At 35.6% G+C, this 19,518-nt stretch overlaps 3 protein-coding genes across 3 annotated transcripts; 2 read left to right on the top strand and 1 right to left on the bottom strand.

Moving 5' to 3' along the window:
- Positions 1-3,782: 3,782 nt before the first annotated feature.
- Positions 3,783-6,874, top strand: LOC131632648 (ABC transporter F family member 4-like). Its single transcript, XM_058903390.1, has 2 exons — positions 3,783-3,875; positions 4,165-6,874. Exon 2 carries the CDS (start codon positions 4,174-4,176, stop codon positions 6,289-6,291), a length of 2,118 nt encoding a protein of 705 aa, XP_058759373.1. The 5' UTR covers positions 3,783-3,875; positions 4,165-4,173; the 3' UTR covers positions 6,292-6,874.
- An 8,243-nt stretch (positions 6,875-15,117) lies between these two features.
- LOC131632654 (uncharacterized) lies at positions 15,118-15,587 on the bottom strand. The gene is made up of 2 exons (XM_058903394.1): positions 15,459-15,587; positions 15,118-15,354 (listed from the first exon to the last, which is right to left on the bottom strand). Exons 1-2 carry the CDS (start codon positions 15,585-15,587, stop codon positions 15,118-15,120), a joined length of 366 nt encoding a protein of 121 aa, XP_058759377.1.
- A 1,938-nt stretch (positions 15,588-17,525) lies between these two features.
- Positions 17,526-19,003, top strand: LOC131632655 (uncharacterized). The gene is made up of 3 exons (XM_058903395.1): positions 17,526-17,540; positions 17,974-18,146; positions 18,232-19,003. The coding sequence occupies exons 1-3, from the start codon at positions 17,526-17,528 to the stop codon at positions 19,001-19,003; spliced, it is 960 nt and encodes a 319-aa protein (XP_058759378.1).
- The last annotated feature ends 515 nt before the right edge of the window (positions 19,004-19,518 follow it).

Consider the following 19,518-nt stretch of genomic DNA (forward strand, 5'->3'; position numbering starts at 1 on the left):
AAGCTTTGAGTTGAAGGGAGAGGAGATTATGTACTCTATGAGAAGTTGAAAATTCTGAAACACAAAATTAGGAAGTGGAATTGTGATGTTTTTGGCTGGATAGATCTTCAAGTGTGCGAAAATGTTGACAACTTGAATGTGCTTGATAGGATGATTGTAGATCAACAAGGTGAGGATACATCGGAATTGGTAGAAGATAGATACAAAGTAACATAGGAGTTTTGGAATTCATTGAAGATGAAGGAATGTATGCTTAGACTCAAATCAAGACAGTTGTGGCTTAAAGATGGAGACAAAAATTCTAGCTTTTTCCATAATTCTATGAAGAATAGGAGAAGGAGGAATTCGATAACTGCGTTAAGGGGGCGTAACGACTTGGTAGAGGGGGTGGATGGAGTGAAGGAAGAGGTAAAAAGCCACTTTGAGGAATTCTTTAGTGATAATAATAGGAATAGACCTGAACCAGAGGACTTAATATTCAAAAGATTAAGTGAGGAGGAAAGTAGATGGTTGGATAGACCGTTCTCGGAGGATGAAATCAAGGAAGCAGTGTGGGCGTGCGACGGGAATAAAATTTCTGGGCCAAACAATTTCTCTTTTGCCTTCTTCAAGAATTGCTGGGAATTTATCAAAGAGGATGTTTACAAGTTTGTGGCTGATTTTTACAGGGATGCTAGAGTAATAAAGGTTGTTACATCTTCTTTTATAACACTGGTTCCAAAGGTTTCTAATCCTCAATACCTGCATGAATTTAGACCTATTTGTTTAGTTGGTAGTTTGTATAAGATTTTATTTAAAATACTTGCTGCCAAAATTAAAGGGGTGATAGGAAAACTTGTCTCGCCAAACCAATCAGCATTTGTTCTAGGAAGAAATATGTTGGATAGTGTGCTGTTGATTAATGAAGTTCTGGATATAGCGAAAAGAGAAAACAGAGGGTGTATTGCTTTGAAGGTCGACTTCGAAAAAGCCTACGACTGTGTCAACTGGGGCTTTTTGCGTTTAATATTGATAAGAATGGGTTTTGGAAATAATTGGCTTAAGTGGATGGAAAGCTGCATCTTTACAAGTTACCCTTCTATAATTATAAATGGAAGCACCACTAAGGATTTTAAGTTGGAAAAGGGCCTTCGGCAGGGAGTCCAGTTTCACCGTTCCTTTTCGTGTTGGTTATGGAGGCTTTAGCGGGCTTAATGAGAAAGGCAGTGGAGATAGGAGTTTACCAAGGCTTCAAGTGTAATGGAGTTGAAGAAGTTAATTTAGTGCAATTTGCGGACGGCACAATCTTAGTAGCAGATGGTAATAGCGATAATTTCTAGACGATGAAGGCGATACTCAGGGGGTTTGAACTAATGACGGGTTTGAAGATCAATTTTATAAAGGGAAAGTTGTATGGTATTAATGTTAGTGATTGGCTTATGGAGGCAGGTTCTAGTTTCTTGAATTTCGATAGAGATCAGTTATTGTTTAAATACCTCGGTGTTAAGGTTGGAGATAGTCCTCGAAAAGTCTCAATATGGAAGGATTTAATTGATCAAATTAAAGCTAGACTGGCTACTTGGAGAGGCAAGCATTTGAATATGGCGGGACGGGTGACGATGATAAATGCGGTTCTGAATGCAATACCTATTTTCTCTCTATCTTTCTATAGAGCCCCAGACAAAGTGATCAACGAGATTCGGAAAATTCAAAGTAATTTCCTTTGGCATAAAAGTGAAGGTAGTCGTTCCATCCATTTGGTTAGCTGGAAATCTGTTTGCAATCCTATAGAAAAAGGAGGTCTCGGTATTAAGGATATCAAGATCCTTAATACGGCGTTGCTGCAAAAATGGAAGTGGCGTATTATCAACGAGGAGGATGCGGTTTGGAGTAGATTGCTAAGAGGGAAATATGGGTAAACAACTTTAAAAGTCCTAATAGGGAACAAGTCGGTGTTAAGCAATAACGATTCGTTGTGGTGGCGTGACTTGGTCCATTAGGGCTCCTCTAATGTGATTAGTCATAGTCTTTTTACAGGTGCGGTTTCATCTAGAGTGAATAATGGTCGCGGTACAGCGTTTTGGCATTCAAAGTGGTTGGGAAACCAAGCCATAAAGGATGTCTATCCGGAAGCTTTCGATGCTGCCACAAACCAGAATTGCAGTGTGGCAGACTTGATTAGTTGGAATGGTCAAGAATGGAATTGGAACTTGGAGGCTTGTATGGAAGATATCGATCCATGCTTTCAGATGTTGACAGAAGTGGTTAAGGATTGGTCAGAGGAGAATAATTTATGTAGTGATGTGGAGAATACTCATGACTTGATGCTGTCGGAGGATGGTGTTTTTAGAGTAAATTCATGTTATGACATGCTCCTTGAAGGGACTGCTACGGCTTCTTCATGTCAAGGGGATACAGCAAGAGCTGTGGTGTCGCTTTGGAAGGTCGAAGCTCCGCCCAAATTGAAATTCTTTGGCTGGAGATTCCTGCTCAACAGAATAGCAACTAAGGACAATCTTATTAAGCGCAATATCAATTTTGTAAGTGCTGACCCGTTCTGTATTTTCTGTCAAGCATCCTTAGAAAGTCTAGACCATCTATTTAGTTCCTGTACGTTTGCGGATAATGTTTGGCATAGAGTAACCACTTGGCTGGATGTTCCTGGGGTTATCTCTTTTGAGGAGTTTAAGACTCTTTTTCTCATTATTGAGAAGATCAAAAATAGGGTAAATAGGAAAATTGCAGCAGTTTTTTGGTTAGAGACTATTTGGTTAACTAGAAATGAGTTCACTTTTAACCAAGTTAAACCTTCATTTATAGAATGTATGTCCGCTATAGTTTTTAGATCGTGGATTTGGTTATCGTCTTGTTGTTCGATAAGACCGGGTTGTAATTTTTTCACTTGGAATACTCATCCTTCCCTTTGTTTTGGGAGATGAGGTTTTCCGACTTGTAGTTTCGATTGAGAAGCCTTTTTCTCTTTTAATAGAAATCTTGCCTATTAAAAAGAAAAATTTCTAATTGAAAAACACCCACCTTTCAAAGTAATTTGTTGGCTATTTTTCATAATATATATTATTAATTTTATAATAAAATATTATCAATTTTATAAAATATAAAACTCTCAAAATTATTTCAAAAAAGAGAATTCACGTGTGGTTTTGTTTTTATAACTTCTAACAAAAAAACATCCACGTTCCAAAATAAAATGTTCTCTCATTATATAAGCTTCCAATTCAAAATTTGCCACCATGGTTTAAATGGGTTATTAAATTTCCTAATATTATAACATAAAAAAAAGCAAAATTATAGTATACTTCAATTTAAAAGTTTGGTCTATTAATATTTCATATACCAATCTTATTTTTTTACATATTAACAAAAAAAAGTTTTTCATCTAATTTTCTTCCTAATAACATATTTTATTCTAATTTATTTTATCAATTATTATTTATATTTATCAATTTATATTACATTTTTATTACATGGACGGGTTCAATTACTAGTATAATAAAAGGGGACAACTTCTCTACCCATCATAAAAAGTTGGGTAGTGTACATTCCACCAATTTCATTGTAACATTTAATTTCATCCTATTTAATTTATTATTAATTAGCATACTTTTTGGTTGTTTTCAATGCATTTTACTCTAAGGATAACTCTACCCAACTTTTTATGATGGGTAGATAAGAATTCACCATTATAAAATCACACTAAGTGTGGGTATAATTTGGAGATTAATTATCGAAAAAATAGAAGAATTCATCAAAAAGCCCAACCCACGTTCATTTTTAAGAGGCCCGTCATATTAAAATCCTAAAAACACTAATTATCGGAATCAAGTTCCCGGAAAACACTGTAACAACTTACTGCCGGCAGCCATAATCTCTTTCAGGTTTCCCTTAATTTTTTACTTTATTTTGCGGATAGAGACTTGTTTGATATAAATCAACGATTAACTGAGTTAGTTCTTGTTATTTATTAAAGGATTAGGGTAATTGTTTGAAACTAGAATAAACCCAAACATGATCAAATCAATTTAAGTGTACGCGATCACTCGTGGCTCTATCATACAATGATATTCGTTACAATATTATAAAATATATCTTATGATATCTTTATATTAATTTAAAGTATTAGATTTATAATAACTTTTTCTTGATTTAAATTGTCACTTTTTTCAGTTTTCTTCAATGGGAAAGAAAAAGACAGAGGCTAAAGCAAGTAGCAAAGATGTTTCTAAGAAGGAAAAATTTTCTGTCTCTGCCAAGTTGGCCAGTATGCCTGAAAAGGCATCTTCTTCGAATAAGCCGAAGCCGAAACCTGCTCCAAAAGCTTCTACATACATTGATGATATTGATCTTCCAACCTCTGATGATGACGATGATGATTCCGAAGAGGAGTTAGAGCAAAAGCATAGGCCTGATGTGAAGCCTCTTGAGTTGTCTATTGCTGAAAAAGAGTTGAAAAAGCGCGAAAAGAAAGATATTTTAGCGGCCCATGTGGCTGAGCAGGCAAGGAAAGAAGCTCTTAGGGATGATCGTGATGCGTTCACTGTTGTCATTGGAAGTCGGACTTCGGTGCTTGATGGAGATGATGACGCTGACGCTAATGTTAAGGATATAACAATAGAGAATTTTTCTGTGTCTGCTCGAGGTAAAGAGCTTCTGAGAAATGCATCGGTGAAGATATCTCATGGAAAGCGGTATGGTTTGGTTGGACCGAATGGAATGGGCAAGTCAACACTTTTGAAGCTTCTTGCTTGGAGGAAGATACCAGTGCCTAAGAATATTGATGTGCTTCTGGTTGAGCAGGAGGTGGTTGGGGATGATAAAACAGCGCTAGAAGCCGTCGTTTCAGCCAATGCAGAACTTGTTAAAGTTCGACAAGAAGCTTCAGATTTACAGACTGCTGCTTCTGGCAAAGAGGGTGTGGATAAAGATGATGATAGTAACGAGGGTGAGGATGTCGGAGAAAAGCTCGCAGAGCTGTATGAGAAATTACAACTGATGGGGTCTGATGCTGCTGAACCTCAAGCGTCAAAGATTTTAGCTGGTTTGGGTTTTACAAAGGATATGCAGGGCCGTCCTACGAAATCCTTTAGTGGTGGGTGGAGGATGAGAATTTCATTAGCTCGAGCACTTTTCGTTCAGCCCACTTTATTATTGCTCGATGAACCCACTAATCATCTTGACCTGAGGGCTGTTCTATGGTTGGAAGAGTACTTGTGTCGTTGGAAGAAAACTTTGGTAGTTGTATCGCACGACAGGGATTTCCTCAATACTGTATGCTCAGAAATTATTCACCTGCATGATTTGAAACTTCATTTCTATCGTGGAAATTTTGATGCTTTTGAGAGTGGGTATGAACAGCGTCGTAGAGAGGTGAATAAGAAGTATGAGATTTATGACAAGCAAATGAAAGCAGCTAGAAGGACTGGAAACAAGGCTCAACAAGATAAGGTGAAGGATCGAGCTAAGTTTGCAGCTGCTAAGGAAGCGTCGAAAAGCAAAAGTAAGGGAAAGGGTGATGAGGATGAGGCCCAAGTAGAGGTACCGCACAAGTGGAGAGACTACAGCGTGGCGTTCCACTTTCCCGAACCTACCGAGCTCACACCTCCACTGCTGCAGGTTATTAATGTGAGCTTTAGCTATCCAAACCGAGAGGATTTCAGACTCTCAGATGTTGATGTTGGCATTGATATGGGGACTCGTGTTGCCTTTGTTGGGCCTAACGGAGCTGGAAAATCTACACTGCTAAATCTTTTAGCCGGTGATTTGAATCCAAAGGAAGGTGAAGTTCAAAGGAGTCAGAAGTTGAGAATAGGAAGATACTCCCAACATTTTGTGGACCTACTGACGATGGACGAAACACCTGTTCAGTACCTCCTTCGCCTCCACCCAGACCAGGAGGGGCTTAGTAAGCAGGAGGCCGTCCGTGCAAAACTTGGCAAATTTGGGCTACCTAGTCATAATCATCTTACCCCCATTGTCAAACTATCAGGAGGGCAGAAATCTCGGGTCGTTTTCACGTCCATATCCATGTCAAGACCTCACATTTTATTGTTAGATGAACCCACAAATCATCTGGATATGCAAAGTATTGATGCGTTGGCCGATGCGCTGGATGAATTCACAGGTGGAGTTATTCTTGTTAGTCACGATTCTAGATTGATATCACGGGTCTGTGATGATGATGAAAGGAGTCAAATTTGGATTGTTGAGGATGGCACTGTCAGAATTTTCCCCAAAACATTTGAAGATTACAAGGAAGGTTTGCTGAAAGTGATTAAAGCTGAAGTTGATGATTGAGCTTCCTCTTGTGAGAAGGCGACAATTTCCAATTGCATTTCTTTGTTTAAAGCTGAAGTTGATGATTGATGACAACAGTTTTATGGCAACAATCCATCCAATGGAGCTCTTTGATGGTCGCAGAATTGAAGGATCAGAGTTTGGAGGTTTCAAAGACAAAAGTCAGTCGCCGAATATTGCCACAGAATGCATGCAAGGAGTAATGATCAACTCTACTTCCAAACTAACTTCTTTATCATAGTTATTTTAGCTAGATATCTATCTAAACTAACTGCTTTTATGGATTTTTAAGTTATTTTTTACCTGTACATACTGTGAATTGAATTTCTGATATCCATATTTTAATCATATTTTAATCGTTCTTCAGCATCAAACACTTCATGGACGACTTATAGCAGGATTGTGTCCTTGGTTTTTTGCTGACAGTGAAGTTTCTTGTAGAGCTCAAACGCTGAAATGCCTTATATGGAGATATGTTTGTTCCTATGAAAGTTTCTCAATGAAGATGGTTTATAAGTTTATGGAGGTGTACTTTCAGATTTTTTTCAGAAGTATATTTTTGGAAAAAAAATTTTAAAATGTACTTTCAGATTATTTTTTTTGATAATATGAGAGTGGCTAACTCACGAAATGCTAAAATATATGTCCGGAAAAACACTTCTAGAATTGAGAAGTATTTTTTATTTGGGTGCGCTAACACGAAGTGTACAAAGTATCCCTCAATAACAATCATAATGATACTGATGGGATCAAAAGCAGTGATACTGAAGAGATAGTAATTCTCAGTCACATGATCAATTTATACATCATCAACTAGGGGTGATCAAAACCAAACCAACCCAATAGAAAACCGCAAACTAAACCAAACCAAACCGAAACCGCAAAAAACCGCATTTGGTTCGAATTAGTTTGGGTCAGTTTTTACAAAACCGCACGGTTCGGTTCGATTTGCGGTTTGTATTTTATAAACCGAACCAAACCGAATCAAACCGCACTATGTTACAACCTAAATTTTACTAACTCACGTCCAACCCAAACTTAAACTTATTATACATTAGCATTATGATTACGAACAATTTTCTCATCCTTACACATATAATTTCAGTCCCGATCTTCTAAAATCTCTAATAACATTATCGCACCTTCTTTGCCACATACATCTTCCCTCTTCTTCTATAATCTTTACTCTCTTATATTCTTTCTTTTTCACCTTCTCATTTTTATGTAAATGTTCCGTATTTCAGTTTCGTTTTTATCGCATATCTTCTTCTCTAATCTCTCAACACTTTTTTTCTTTTTCACTTTCACTAATCTTTCGTCTCTTCTATTTTTTTGTTTCGTTATAATAATTTTTATATTGTTTTATGCTATTATTTTATGTTTAATATTTCACTTTTGTCTAATTTAATTTTTACATATTAAATGGAAAATTGTTGTCAAAATATGACGAGTTTTGTTGTTATTTGATAGTGTATGAATGTATAAATACAAAATTATGTTATCATCTATATGTGTATGTATGGCTTAATAAAATATTTGTAAAAAACCGAACCAACCGAACCGAACCAAACCGCATTAGTTTGGTTTGGTTTGGTTCGGATTTTTTTTAAAAGCCAACCGAACCAAACTAAACCGCACTATTTTTTCTCTTGCAGTTCGGATGATTTTTTTCGTCAAAACCGTCCAAACCGCACCGCGAGCACCCCTATCATCAACTGAGCCCAAGATATAACAAGTGTATTCTAGAAGAGGCAACACGGCCAATAGTAGCAATTTATAGTTTGTAGTCAGTGACGTGGCTTGGAGTGAGGAGATCAACTAATCATTTTCACACTATAAGGATTAGGAAGTTAGGTGAGAGGGTCACCCTGGATTTATTGTTAGTAGATTTGTAAGAAATGAACAGGGAGCTCTAGCTTTTCTATAGGAAGTTAGTAGAGGGGAGAATAGATTGGGCCGAGTTAAGCTTTGGTTAGTTTGAGCATGTTTTGTTAAAAATATCAAAGTCTAAGTTTGACCCGTGACCTATCATAGATTTAATTTAGATTTGAGTCTGGCTTTTTCGAATGTTTGATTGACCTACTAACCTACTTAAAATAGTATTTCATTTGAACATATGTAAATAAGTAATTTAAATAATGTTTATATAGACTAAAAAACTAAAAGATCAATTTTACTAAAATTTGTTTGCATTGACTTTTCTAATTTTACCTAATAGCATAAATTTTGTGAGACTATTTATTTACGAAAACTTATGAAAACACAAAGACTTACCTTTTAGGTGGCCTTGCCTATTCCCTCCCCTAGAGTCGGGCTCTAGTCAAAACATAGGGATTTACTATCCTAAATATGTAATTCTCCATTATTACATTAATAAAGCTCTTAATTTCCCTAGTTGTGTTAATTGTTGTTAGTTGTTATCTCAAAATGAGTCGTTTGTAAAATGGATTTAATTGTTCTTCAACTGATTATGTTGATTTTGGTCAATTATCACTTTGTCTACAATCTTTAATAGATTTTGATTCATGATCTCCATTATTATTTATAACCTTTAATGCTATATTATACTCCCTCTGTCTCAAAATATAAGATAAAAAAAACATTTTTCTTGTCCCAAAATATAAGAGAAAAATATCATCTTTCATATTTTTAAGATAAAATTAAATGCAAATTGTTTTTGGTTTACATTCTCTCTAATCTTTTCTATATCCAACAGCCAATCAGATTTATTTTTACATCTTTCTAAGCACTTTATTTCATTAAACCCACAAATTAAATAATTATGTTTATATTTTTCTTAATAAGTGTGTTTTTTGTTTTTTCTCTTATATTTTGGGACGGAGGGAGTATAAAAAGACATTGTCAATATTGATTTTATTTTGCTTCCATCACATTTTATTCATAAAATAATTTATTGAAACCTCTTTATTTTCATAAATTTTAGATACCTGGTTAATTCTTCTGAAACTCAAAAATAAATTATGTCAAAGTACTCTTAGAGTTTTCATATCCTCACTTGAATCATCTTTAATTTTATCTCCTTTTTTATATAGGGGACTTTTAATATTAGGATCAACTTGCTTATCACGTTTCATGCTCGGTTCTAACTCATTTGCAATATTAGATTGTCCAACAGGAGAATCTACTTTGATTGAAGTATTAGCAAATGATAATTGGTTTTATAAATTTTGCAAATGAATAATATTTCAAACTTATGATTCATATTAATTTATACGAGGATCAAGATAATAATTTATTTTAAATGGTTTATTTGAACTTCATATTTACTCTTCTAATAACTTATTCTTGTAGGAATTAACCCCAATCTTGGAGATAATCCGAATTGATCTTGATGAACAAGAATCAATCTTTTTGATTGATTACTCCTCTTATTCTTTACTCTTCTGTTGAGTGAATCAACCACATCTTGGTTGCAAGATGATTCTGCTACACAAAGATTTGAGAAGAAAAGGGAAAACGAGAAATTAGAGTTTTTAGAAAGGAGAAGGGAAGAAGAAAGACTTGTGTAATTTGCCGAAAAACTTTCTGCTTTCTATTTGAAAAAGCAAAATGTCAATTTCTTAATTTCTTTTTATGTTCACAGTGATAGGTACCTCCTTATTTATAGCTCAGTTTTCTTGTTCACCAAGCAAACTCTAACTAACTAACTAACTAACTCAACTAATACACAAAACGACAGTTAAGTCCAACTCTGTCAAAATACACTCCTTTGACAACTACAAACTTTGGCAACTATTTGGTGCATTCGACTCTCTGTTGAATACAATTAATACACACTCTATCGAATACTGCTTCAACACAAAGAATTACATGATCAACACACCACCTAATTCATTTCTCCACAAATCTTCCCTGTAATTTCTTCGACCAAATTCATCATCCATGTTACTTGACATGCGCAAGTATATAGTCAACCTCACATGATATTAGTGTTACTAGTGGTTCTTTTTTTGAGCTCCAAGCAACTAGTGCACCACCTAGCATAAACACAAAACCAATTTTGGATTTTCTATCCTCAACATCACAACACCAAATTTACTCGGTGTAATCCACTAGCTTGTGTTATTTTCTTTCATTTGTTGTAGGAAATAAAATACCATAGTGGAGAGTTCCTTTGACATGCGTCAATATCTACTTCGTTGTTACAAGGTGTGATACATTTGACTTTTGCATGAATCTACTCACCATACCTATAATATGTGCTACATTAGACCTTATGTGACAAAGGTATCTTAATGATCCAATAAGTCTTATGTAATGTGTTTGATCGGCATCATCTTAATCTGAGTCCTTCGACTGTTGATACTCAAAATTCTAATGTGCTGAAGTAAAAGCGCTTCCTCCATATTTAAAATAGTTTTCTTGGGAAAACAACTGATTCCATTTGATCTCATTAGTGGTTTTTTTTATCTAGTTTGGAAAAAGAGAAGCTTAGGAGAGTGTTGAAAAAGAATAATGAAACACATGGATGAAACATATTTGATGTAAAGAGGAGAAATTTGACTAATTGCATGTATAAGATCAAGCTTTATTTAAAACTAATTATACAGTAATATAAGTTTTAAGGAAGCACCTGATTATATGTTCAAACAACTAAGCTAATGACCAAAAAATGCAGTATGGGAGGCAACCCACAAATTTGGGTGGTTTAATTTTTCGTTTTGTTTCTCTTTCTTTTTGATAATTTGTAATGTTTGCTTGAAGTTAATGAAGTGCTTTGCTATTTTATTTAAGGCTTAATTACACTTTTGGTCCTCGTGTTTTAACCAACTCACGAAAATGGTCCTGCCTCTTTGAAATCCACGATTTTGGTCCTAACCTCCACTTCCCCCTCCCAAAACGCTGATGTGTCATTAAAAAAGCTTATGTGGCATGGCTGACCTGGTTAATTACAATATAAATCACTTTTTATTATTTGTAAAAATTCTGAAATTTATTTTAATTGAATTAATGCTCAGTAACCACTAAAAATTAAACCATTCCATTGCACTTCTTATTTTCATTCTCTTACCTCCAACCAAGAACACAGAACATCGTCTTCTTCACTGCAAAAGCTTTGAACGAGGAACAATTGAAGAACATGGCAAGCAACGGTGTGAATAACCCGAAATTTACATTCAGGTATGTATTACGACTAGGGTTTCTATTTCTATTCATGCTTACTGTTTCTATTAGGGTTTTAAGAAGGTAGCACACTAGTTAGGGTTTCTATTTCTATTTTGTATTTCGTATGGATGGTTATTCTGTTGTGTTGATATTCACAGGCCAAGTGAAATACAAAGGTTGAGGCTACGTATTAACCATAGGGGTAGATTTGTTAGTTTTCCTGTCAAATGTTACGTGGAGGGTTTAGTTTATGAGATGGATTTTAGTGTTGATGTTGATTTTGTGAACTATAAGGACATTAAAAGCCTGGTCCTTAAGCTTGGGTTTGCGCAGTTTAAGTGTTTGTGGTACCAGCATCCAAAACTATCATTTCAGCGTGGACTCAAGCCATTAAACTCAGATGGTGACTTGTTGCAGCTTATTGAAGATTCAAAAGGTCATAGCTTAGTAGATGTCTTTGTTGAACATGAGGTGGATATACCAGAAGTAGTTGAGTTTGGTGATGAAGGCCCTGAGGATGATGATGTCTTTAATGAAGCCCTTTTAGATGAAGATGTTAGTAATGCTGAGAAAGAAGTTCCTAATGGAGTCAACAATGAAGTTCCTGTGGATGGTAGTGTCAACAATGAAGTTCCTGTGGATGGTAGTGTTAACAATGAAGTTCCTGTGGATGGTAGTGTTAACACAGAAGTTCCTGTGGATGGTAGTGTTAACACTGAAGTTCCTGTGGATGGTGGTGTCAACACTGAAGTTCCCCTAGATGGTGGTTTCAACATTGAAGTTCATGTGGATGGTGGTGTCAGTACTGAAGATCCTATTAATGATGAAGTTCCTTTGGATAATAATGATGCTGAAGATGTCAATATGGAAGTTCCTAATGGAGTAAATGTTGATGAAGAAGTTAATACGAATTCTGATAGTGAAGAAGATGGGGATTATGTTCCAAGTGATGTTGAAAGTGAAAGTGACTTAGATATTCCTATTGAAGGAGGAGAATGGGATTGGACACATGAATTACCTAATGAGACATTTGCTGACAATAATCAGGAGGGTGGTAATCTAAATGAACCACAATCTGCTATATATGAAGAGTCAGACCAAGATGAGAGTGATTTGCATACTCCAGTGGAAAGTGATGATGAAGTTGTTCACAAAAGGAAATTTCCAACTTTCAAGGTGTCTGATAATGGTGATCCAGTTAGGTTTGAGTTGGGTATGCAGTTTGTCTCAAAGGAAGTCATCATAGATGCTGTGAAGGACTGTGCTATGGAAACAAGGACTAACCTATGGTTAAAGAAAAATGATGCAATTAGGGTTGTGGTAAAATGTCAATTAGGTTGCCCATTTCATATGTTAGTTGCTAAAAGAAGTGGAAGTCAGTATTGGCAAGTGACAAGTTTGAAACCTAAACATGAGTGTGTTAGGTCTGCTGGCAATAAACAGGCTAAAACTAGATGGCTTGCAAGGAAGTTTATTCCATTGATTAGACATACTCCCCACATCAAACCAAGTGGATTGGCAGAAGAAGCATTTATAAGGTGGAATGTTAAACTCAATCATTTTCAGGCATATAGGGCAAAGAAGAGAGCTTTGGAGCTGATAGAGGGTGCTGCTAGTGAGCAGTATGCACACTTGAGGAATTATGCTGAAGAGATTAGAAGGTCAAATCCTAATAGCACAGTGATTATCAAATGTGGACAGTCTGAAATAGGACCTGTTTTTGAGAGGATTTACATTTGCTTGGAAGCTTGCAAGGCTGCATTTGCCAGCACATGTAGACCATTAATTGGATTAGATGCTTGCTTCTTGAAAGGTGAACATGGTGGTCAGCTTATATCAGCTATAGGCAAGGATGGAAACAACCAGATAATGCCTATTGCATATGCTGTGGTTGAAGCTGAAACAAGGGATTCTTGGTAGTGGTTTGTTGACCTTCTATTAGAAGATCTTAACCAAATTATACCTAAACAGTATGCATTTATTTCTGACCAGCAAAAGGTATGCATTTAATTATGTTTATTATTGATTTGTATAATAGTGATTTCTATAAGTATGTAAATCATGATATTCTATAATGTGACAGGGACTTGTGGAGGTGATTAAAGGACTTGGAGAGAATGTTGAACACATGTTGTGTGTCAAACATCTGTATGGAAACTGGAAGAAGAGATTCCCAGGAGCTCACATGAAGGAACTATTATGGAAAGCTGCTAGAGCTACTACTGTGCCAGATTGGAACTCTGCAATGCAGAAAATGAAGGATATAAATGAAGCTGCATACAATGAAATTTCCAAGGTCCAACCTGCACAGTGGTCTAGATCAGCATTTAGCACTAACACAACATGTGATTTGCAGGTCAATAACATGTGTGAAGCTTTCAATAGGGCAATACTCAACATAAGGGACAAACCAATCATCACTTTGCTTGAGGGTGTCAAACATTACATAACTGTGAGGATTGTGAAGCAAAGGCAAATGCTTGAAAGGATCAATGGTGATATATGTCCCAAGATTCAGTCAATAATTGAGAAAAACAAGAGAGCTGCTGGAGGGTGGAAGGCAACTTGGCATGGTGATGTGGAAATGACTAAGTTCAGTGTGTGTAATGAATCTGACACATATGTTGTGAACCTGGCAGAAAAGACTTGTGCTTGTCGTAAATGGGACCTATCAGGTATACCTTGTGCACATGCTATTGTGTGCATATGGTACAATGGCTTGGTTGTTGAAAACTATGTCTCATCTTACTATAGGTATGTAACTGTTTTGGTATAACATGTCTCATTGCATTTATGTCTCATTTTATATATGATACAATGGCTGTGCTGTGATATTTATTGTGCTATTTATTATTGGTTAATTGCAGAAAATCACAGTGCCTTGCAACTTATGCTCATATTGTGCTGCCATCAAATGGACCAAGATTGTGGCCAGTCACAAATACTGAACACATCCATCCACCAGTCATGAGACGGGCACCAGGAAGACCCAAGAAGCTGAGGAACAAGAGCAATGATGAGCCAAAAAATTCTGGTGTGCTACCAAGGCAGTTGAAGACTGTAAAATGCACACATTGTGGAAAGTATGGGCATAATAGTAGGACATGTAAAGGCAAAAGTGCTGCTGACAGGCAGATTCCAAAGGGAGGAAACAAGCAGCCTAATAAGAAGCAGAAAGCAAATGATGCTGAAGTTATTCCTCAAGGGTCACAGGCTCCACAAACACAACCATCTCAGCAGTAGATTAGGCTTAAGTTAATTTTTGTTCTGTTTTGTGTGGTAGCAACATTTTGTTAACTTTGTTGTGTTGTATGATATGCTCCACAATCATCTTGGTTATGTACTGTCTTTTTTTGGATATGTAATGCTTATGTTGGATATGTAATGGCTATCTTGATTATGTACTCACTGCTTTAACAATTGGTGCAGCTATATGTAATGACAATCTCTTTGATATGTGATGTTTTATATGTGCAGCTATATGTTTACACAATTAAGTACACACTATGATGGTAGCACACACTATGATGGCAGCACAATTAAGTACACACTTTTTCAATACAATAATTTTCATTCAAACAATATTCAGTAAACCATAACATATCAAGTTTAGAACAACAAGGCAGACATTCTTACATAATACCTAACAAAGAAGACAAAATAACCTCCTAAACATAACAACTAATTTCATCACATTCTTCAATTCTTGAAGTTGACAAAACAAAACAATCCTATTATGACCACAACAGATGCAACAAACATTCCTTGCCAAAACTTTAGTTTCTTCCTCAAATCCTCATCTTGTTTCAACTTTGCATTGTCCTTCTGCTTATGTTCATCAATTTTCTTCATTAGCGACAAAATAACCTCCTTTGCACGAACGGACATTTCAACATCATACCAACTAAAGAAATCACATCCCTTTCTTCCCCGCAACTGCATTGACAAACAATAAATCTTCCCAGACCCATTCAAACAGAAAGAGAAGAGAACTTCATCTACATTGAAACAGATTCAAAGAGAAAGAGAACTTCACTTACCTTGAATAACCCACACCCATTAAACCTCCTCCCAGGATTCCCAGTCGTCCATGAAGTAGTGAGAGGTGAGTCAAGGTCACAGAAGCAACGTACTTCTCTTCTTCGTGACGCACAGCTAGAGGTCGACATGTAACTAGCTTGTGACACTGATGATTAAGGACAAACGATTGAAGACGAAGATGTTGGAGAAATGAAGAGATTGGAGTGAATCGAAATAGTTGATGGAAACAAGGAAAACGAATCTGAATTGGAACAAGGGCGTGAAATTGATTTAGGGCAAGGTGAATTAGGGATTTGAGCATTAATTCAATTAAAATAAATTTCAGAATTTTTACAAATAATAAAAAGTGATTTATATTGTAATTAACCAGGTCAGCCATGCCACATAAGCTTTTTTAATGACACATCAGCGTTTTGGGTGGGGGGAGTGGAGGTTAGGACCAAAATCGTGGATTTCAAAGAGGCAGGACCATTTTCGTGAGTTGGTTAAAACACGAGGACTAAAAGTGTAATTAAGCCTTTATTTAAAGGCAATGATACCATAAAAGCAAAATGAATAATATACTAGATAAAAGAAATTTCATTGTTTACTTTATTTGTTGCTATTAAGAGTATTCATGCAATTGCTTATTTTCTAGAACTTGTGATTTTTCTGAATGGTCTATTGATCATATTAGTTATACATATTGGGACACTTATTTGTTGAAACTTTGATCCTTTTCAAGCCACCCTGTAAAGAATATTTTTTATTGTTAAACTCCTTTGAGCCTGAGCCCTTTTGTTTGGTAACATAACCATATTAATAGTCTAAATTTATAAAGATGCTTGGAAGAGTTTTAAAGAAGTTCCAGATAAAGAAGCTTGGGTTAACTTATTTAAGTTATAACTAATTTACGTTGTTTATATTTTTTTCATTTAATGGAAACTGTGACGTGATTTTCACGCGGCAACTGAGAAGTTATGGCGAGATTTTCACGTGGCAACTGAGATGTTGAGGCGTGAAAATCACGTGGCAACTGAGATGTTGTGGCGTAAAAATGACGTGGCTATATTTCATTCATTATTTAAGTTAATTTAAGTTATATTTAACTTAATATTTTTATTGTATGTGTAGGAGGATTATCAAACATTGCTTACATAAATTTTGGTCCATAATCCTCAATATACTCCGAGAGGTTCAGAGCCGCTTCATCCAGACGTGCATTTTTATATTTTGAGTCAAGTCAGTGGCGGAAAGGGGCCTAATAGGTATTTTTTGGTGGTAGAAGTTTGGCGGGCACCTTGAGAAGAGGGGATAGAATTTTACTTCATAGAGTTAGAGATGGGGAAGGGTCGTCACATCCACCACAATAGACACCGAAAATGTTAGAAACAATAAGACAATTGGCACAAAATGAGACGAGACGCGAGACAGCGCAACGTGAGGCAGCAATGAAGGCCGAGTAAACAGAATGTGAGACGGTGCTAAAGGCCTAAATGAAGGAGAAACAACAACAAATGGAGGCAATGACGAATAGGCAATATGATATGGAGGAGCAAATGTGATTATTTATGTCATTCCAAAGAAGCGGTAATCAAACATTTGGTGGAAAGGAAAGAGTTAATGGTCAAGAACCAATGGATGATGAAAATGAAAATGATTTTAACCTTGATATTTTTCTCGATCTAGAAGACCCATAGGATTTATTTTATTGTTATTTTATTTTAAAATTTTAATTTATGTAAGATATTAAATAATCCTTTTTAGTATATTATATTTAGTAATACTAATTTATACTGTTTTTATTATTTATAGTTTTTATTTATTAATTTATTAATTTTTTTATTATATTATAGTTTTTTATTATAATATATTAATAAAATTTTTATTAATATTTATTAATTTAGTTTATTTAATAAAAAAATTATTGAATCAGAATTTAATTTTTTTAAAAAAAATATTTTTGTTACATGAAAATCACATTGCAACTTTTTTATTTTATATTTAAATTTAAAACAAAAACAATTATTTTATTGACATGAAAATCATGTCGTAAATTTTCTGTGTTTTTTGACTCCTCTTCTACAATGCCTGCTATTAGCGTAACGTACTTGATATATGTCCAGAAGGTTGCGACGTGATTTTCACGTCACAAATTTGTAACATTGATTTCACATCGCAAATAAGTTGCCACACGCTCACGTGCCGCATGTTCAGTCATGTCGCAAAACACCTGTTGTAACGTGATTTTTCTCATTGTAACATGAAAATTACGTCACTACTAAGCCTCTCTTGGATAACGTTAGGAGGAGATTGAACTCTTGGAAAGGTCGGTGGCTTAGTTTTGGAGGGAGGATCACTCTTTTAAAATCGGTTTTGAGTAGTTTGGCGATTTTCACTCTATCGTTCTACAAAGCTCCCAAGAAGGTTATCGCGGAATTAAATAAATTGCAAAGTAATTTTTTGTGGGGAGGTTCGGAGGAGAAGAGGAAAGTGCATTGGGTGAGTTGGAACGACTTGTGTCTTCCGGTTTAGAAAGGTGGTCTTGGTTTTAGTAGATTGGATGATTTCAACAAAGCGCTTCTCTTGAAGTGGAATTGGAGAATTTTCGGCGCTTCTAATGCATTGTGGTTTCGGATGTTGAAGGCGCGGTATGCGGATGTGAAACTTAGGACAAGTTGTGGAATAAAGAATTTAGAGAAGGATAGGTCATCATCTGTGTGGTGGGAGGATTTAACTTCGTTGAGTAATAAGTTACCAGATGAATTTTTTGCTAACAATTTTAAATTTCAGGCTGGTCTCGGGTACTCTATATCCTTATGGCATGCTCATTGGTTGGATGAAGGAATTCAATCTTTATAATTTTTCTCTCTTGCAAGATGCTTCAATTGGAGCCATGGGAGTTGGACTTGGGGAGATCTTGGAATTCCTGCGGCTTCTCTTCTTGATCCGAATGCTGAATTTTCCAGCCTTTCTCAGCTGCTTGCCGCAGTTGCCTCTTTCCCCCCCAATCTGTCTGATACCGCATGCTGGCAGAAAGGGGTTGAAGGTGTTTACACTGTTTCTTCGTGTTATAAAACATTGTGTAGTCAGCATATCCCTCTTGGCTCGGAAAACCGCTTTGGCTTATATTGCTATATGGAAGGTGGAAGCTCCTTTAAAAGTGAAGGCGTTTAGTTGGAGATGCTTCCTCAATAAAGTTCCGACGAAGGACTCCCTTTTGAGTAAAGGTATTCTTAATTCTTCCTCGAATTTAGAATGTACTTTCTGTGATGAATTTCATGAGTCATTATACCATTCTTTCTTATCTTGTCGGAATGCCAATATTGTTTGGAGGGAGATGTCCGATTGGATAGGAATGACTTTTAAAAGCATTTTAGATTTTAAGGAGGATTTTTGGTATTGGAGCTCTTATTGCCGAGCCAAGAAAGTCAAAAGAGGAAAGGAGGGAATCGTTTGGTTAGGTATCATTTGGAGTCTTTGGTTGTGTAGGAATGATATAGTCTTTAACAACTCTACTTGGAATTCGAGGGACGTGGTTAGGAGTTGTAAGACCCTTATTTAGAGGTGGTCGTATATCGAGAAAATTACTCATCTCAATTGTAACTATAGGTTTAGCAATAACCCATTGTTTTACTTAAGCTAGGTTTCAATCGGTGTGTAATTTTGTTTGTTTGACCTATTTGCCGTGTAACTTTGTTCTTGGTTGGTTATTTATTAATATATCTCTTGCTTTAAAAAAAAAAATTATAAGCAATATATCTTTCTACTCCAGGAAGCATGGCTAAAAAACAAACACATTGTCGAACACATTTAGAATAACTAAATTTGAACAGAATCATCCACCTGTGCTTAAATATTATTTCCTCTAGTCCTTATTATAAGAGAATATTGTCTTTTTAGATTCCTAAAATAACAATGTATTTAATCTATATATGGCCCAAATTCATTAGTTATTAAATGAATAAAAAAAGTAAAATTTCTTTCATAATAAGGACCAGAGGGAATAGAAGGACCAGAGGGAATAGTAAAATGTAATAGAAAAGAAACTACTAGTTATTAATATAAGACTACAAAAAT

Source organism: Vicia villosa, unplaced genomic scaffold (assembly GCF_029867415.1).
Source record: "Vicia villosa cultivar HV-30 ecotype Madison, WI unplaced genomic scaffold, Vvil1.0 ctg.000977F_1_1, whole genome shotgun sequence".
NCBI classification, from domain to species: domain Eukaryota; kingdom Viridiplantae; phylum Streptophyta; class Magnoliopsida; order Fabales; family Fabaceae; genus Vicia; species Vicia villosa.